Genomic DNA, 4,004 nt, shown 5'->3' with positions numbered 1-4,004 from the left:
GTGTGAAGTTCATGTTAATAATCTGAAGAAACTTTTGTGCAATGGAAAGATTCAGTGGATGTTGAAGTGGAGTCAGCTTTACTTCTACAGCGCTGTACACAGTCCAGGTGTTTCAGGGCATCTTTACAGCGGGAACAGGGAAGTGATGCGTTTGGTCTGTAGTTCAGCTGAAGTTCCACTGTAAGGATCATCCATTATCAAATTAGTTTATTTCATCTATAAAGCAGTTTTGTAGAAATATTGTTGAATATTAAGTGACCTCAAGGTTAAATGTTCTGTATTGGAACCATCAGTGTCACTGAAGGGATCGTTGGGGAACCAGAAATGGTTCTTCTATGGAAACCCTAACCCTATTTCTAAGAGTAAGAAGCAGTTATTTTTAACTTACTGATGTGTGTGTGGTGTCAGTAAACATGTGTTTGACCAGCAGAAATGAGGTTTTGTTCCAGTGTACGTGACCAGGGCTTGAATGACAGTAGATGTAAGATAAAACCCTTCCGTCACCTCTAGTTAATACTCACACACACACACACACACACACACAGAACAGAAGATGATCCTCTGTGATGTTTGATGAAGTCGAGCACGTTCTCCTCAGACTGCAGAACACTGAGCTTCACTGCCCTCTGCTGGAGAACCCAACACACACCTTCATCTTCATCTTCATCTTCAGGGTTTATTCCCCAGTCCGACATCATATACAACAACATGAAGCTCAAACGAAACACAACTGAGATTAGAAACATCACACGCTGCAAACACACTGAACAGAAAATGCTTTAATGAAAGGATAAATATAGAGAAGCTGGTCACACTTTTACATCACGAACAAACGAACACTAAAGAGAAGCGATCATAAGCATGTGAGGAATTTGCTGAGAATTACAGAACAATAAAGTTTCAGACGCAGAACTGAGGAGCTTTAGGAACAAATCCAGCCGTGAACACGCCGGTAATCGCTTCACACACACTCAGCGCTCCTCTGAACACTCAACTAGGGAAAGAGCAACTGAACTAGAACAAATCATTTCTAACAAAGGCAGACCGCGGGATCTTTAGAGTGTGTGTGATGGAGAACTATCGGGATCTTTAGAGTGTGTGTGTCGAGAACAGGCTGATGTCTCGGGATCTTTAGAGTGTGTGTGTGTGTGTGTGTGTTCTCTTCACTCAGAGCAATGCCTTAGTCACAGCGCTGACAGAAACCTGTTTGACCAGAAGAGAAGCTTCAGACCCTCCAGTCATGAATCCTGAACCGGTTTGTTCAGCTCTCGACTGCAGGGAGGAGAAAGAAGCGCACAGATGATGATGAGACACACTCCTCATCGCTATCGGCGATCTATAACCCATCAGGGAAACAGTGAGTTTGGAGAGATCAGTGGAGTAGTGATTCATCATCCTTTAACTCCGTGATCCTGACAGCAGAAACGAGAGCCTCACACACACACACACACACACACACACACACACACACACACACACACACACACTTCTGTCTGTGCTGGGATTGCTGTGGTTTGACTGTCTTCAGCTCAGCTCAGGCTTTATCAGCTTCTGCTCTCAGAGAACGATATGAAACACATTCCACTGAGATCCAGGAAAACATTTTAGATGTTTAGGCATTAGTAGATTTCCCAATATTTTCAGATGCATCTTTCTGTTCTACAGGTGCAAGTGAATCTGCAGGTTTCATCATGTGTCATAATATCGACTTTTGGAAAGATGGTGAGAAAACTCGTTATTGAACTAATCTGATCAGTCTCTACAAATGTGTTTCATAACGTTCACTGAGAATAACATTAACATGAGCCTGAGCTGAAGACACAGCAGTAATGGCACAGACGCACGCAGTACGAAGCTCTAACACTTACAGAGAGGAAAGATGCTTATGAACTTCTGTCAGTGTTTACAGCAGGAATATGAGTTCATTCCTTCATGAGCCTCATCATTTCTGTAGTTGCAGCCAATTAAAGAGGAGAGTTTTCAGCGTCAAATGTGTGTTTATTTGTAAATCTATCTAGATAAAATCATGTTTCTCTGCGAGGAGGCGGGCTGATGAAGGTCACGTGACTCAGGAGGCGTCTGATGAAGGTCACGTGACCGGGCTGACGGAGGTCACGTGACTCAGGAGGCGTCTGATGAAGGTCACGTGACCGGGCTGACGGAGGTCACGTGACTCAGGAGGCGTCTGATGAAGGTCACGTGACCGGGCTGGCGGAGGTCACGTGACTCAGGAGGCGTCTGATGAAAGTCACGTGACCGGGCTGGCGGAGGTCACGTGACTCAGGAGGCGTCTGATGAAGGTCACGTGACCGGGCTGGCGGAGGTCACGTGACTCAGGAGGCGTCTGATGAAAGTCACGTGACCGGGCTGACGGAGGTCACGTGACTCAGGAGGCGTCTGATGAAGGTCACGTGACCGGGCTGGCGGAGGTCACGTGACTCAGGAGGCGTCTGACGGCACGTGCTCCTCGAAGCCCTCGCTCTCCCGCACCAGCGCTCGCTCCAGGATCACTCGGCCCTCTTTATAGCGCTGGCTGTCCTCTGTGGCGAACTCGTAGATCCAGCCCAGCTTACTGTTGCAGTTCTTACAGCTCACGTCCCGAACCATGTGTCTGCCCGTCAACATCACACGGTCCTGCACCTCACTGTACTGCAGGTTCACCACCTGAGGACACACACACACACGTTACACACGGTCCTGCACCTCACTGTACTGCAGGTTCACCACCTGAGGACACACACACACACACACACACACACACACGTTACACACGGTCCTGCACCTCACTGTACTGCAGGTTCACCACCTGAGGACACACACACACACACACACACACACACACACACACACACACGTTACACACGGTCCTGCACCTCACTGTACTGCAGGTTCACCACCTGAGGACACACACACACACACACACACACACACACACACACACGTTACACACGGTCCTGCACCTCACTGTACTGCAGGTTCACCACCTGAGGACACACACACACACACACACACACACACACACACACACACACACACACGTTACACACGGTCCTGCACCTCACTGTACTGCAGGTTCACCACCTGAGGACACACACACACACACACACACACACACACACACACACACACACACACACACACACACGTTACACACGGTCCTGCACCTCGCTGTACTGCAGGTTCACCACCTGAGGACACACACACACACACACACACACACACGTTACACACGGTCCTGCACCTCACTGTACTGCCGGTTCACCACCTGAGGACACACACACACACACACACACACACACACACACACACGGTCCTGCACCTCACTGTACTGCCGGTTCACCACCTGAGGACACACACACACACACACACACACACACACACACACACACACGGTGCTTAATGTAACACTATCTAGTGTAAATGATAAATCAGGTTTGAGGTGTGTGCTGGCTACTGTGTACAGGCCACCAGGGCACATACAGACTTTATCAAAGAATTTGCTGACTTTCTATCAGAGTTAGTTCTGGCTGCAGATAAAATCATAATTGTTGGTGATTTTAATATACATATACTGCAGATAATGAAAAAGATGCATTGGGATTGGCATTTAAAGACATTCTGATCTCTACTGGAGTTAGACAACATGTGTCAAGACCTACTCATCGTCGTAATCATACTCTAGATCTAATATTATCACACGCCATTGAAATTCTGCAGCAGAGCGATGACATCTCAGATCATTATCTAGTCTCGTGTAAACTTCATTTAGCCAAAGCTGCAAAGCCGACTCCGTGTTACAAATATGTGAGACCTATCACTTCTGCTACTAAAGATTGCTTTATTAATAATCTTCCTGATCAGTTTCATCTCCTCAGCATCCCAGATAGCTTAGAAGAACTAGATATTGCAACAGAAACTTTTAACTCTTTCTTTTCCAGCACTTTAGACACAGTTGCTCCGATGCGCTGCTCCCAGAGGTCACAGATCCTCTTCTTACTATCATT

The 4,004-nt window shown here is 47.1% G+C and overlaps 1 protein-coding gene across 2 annotated transcripts in view; it reads right to left on the bottom strand.

Annotated features, from left to right (window-relative positions):
* Window positions 1-764: 764 nt before the first annotated feature.
* ypel5 (yippee-like 5) overlaps window positions 765-4,004 on the bottom strand; it is a 5,708-nt gene continuing 2,468 nt past the window's right edge. The window contains exons 3-4 of one of the 2 annotated variants that reach the window (XM_084392311.1): window positions 3,165-3,188; window positions 765-2,640 (exon numbers count right to left, since the gene is read on the bottom strand). In XM_084392311.1, the coding sequence (XP_084248437.1) occupies window positions 2,440-2,640; window positions 3,165-3,188 (225 nt within the window). In that variant the 3' untranslated portion in view covers window positions 765-2,439. Of the gene's footprint in view, window positions 2,665-3,164; window positions 3,189-4,004 lie in introns of both variants that reach the window. The other variant, XM_084392310.1, reaches the window with a different exon arrangement.

This window comes from Rutilus rutilus (assembly GCF_951802725.1).
Source record: "Rutilus rutilus genome assembly, chromosome: 20".
NCBI classification, from domain to species: Eukaryota; Metazoa; Chordata; class Actinopteri; order Cypriniformes; family Leuciscidae; genus Rutilus; species Rutilus rutilus.
The sequence above is the reverse complement of the archived record's forward strand: the minus strand, read 5'-3'. Positions and strand labels throughout refer to the sequence as shown.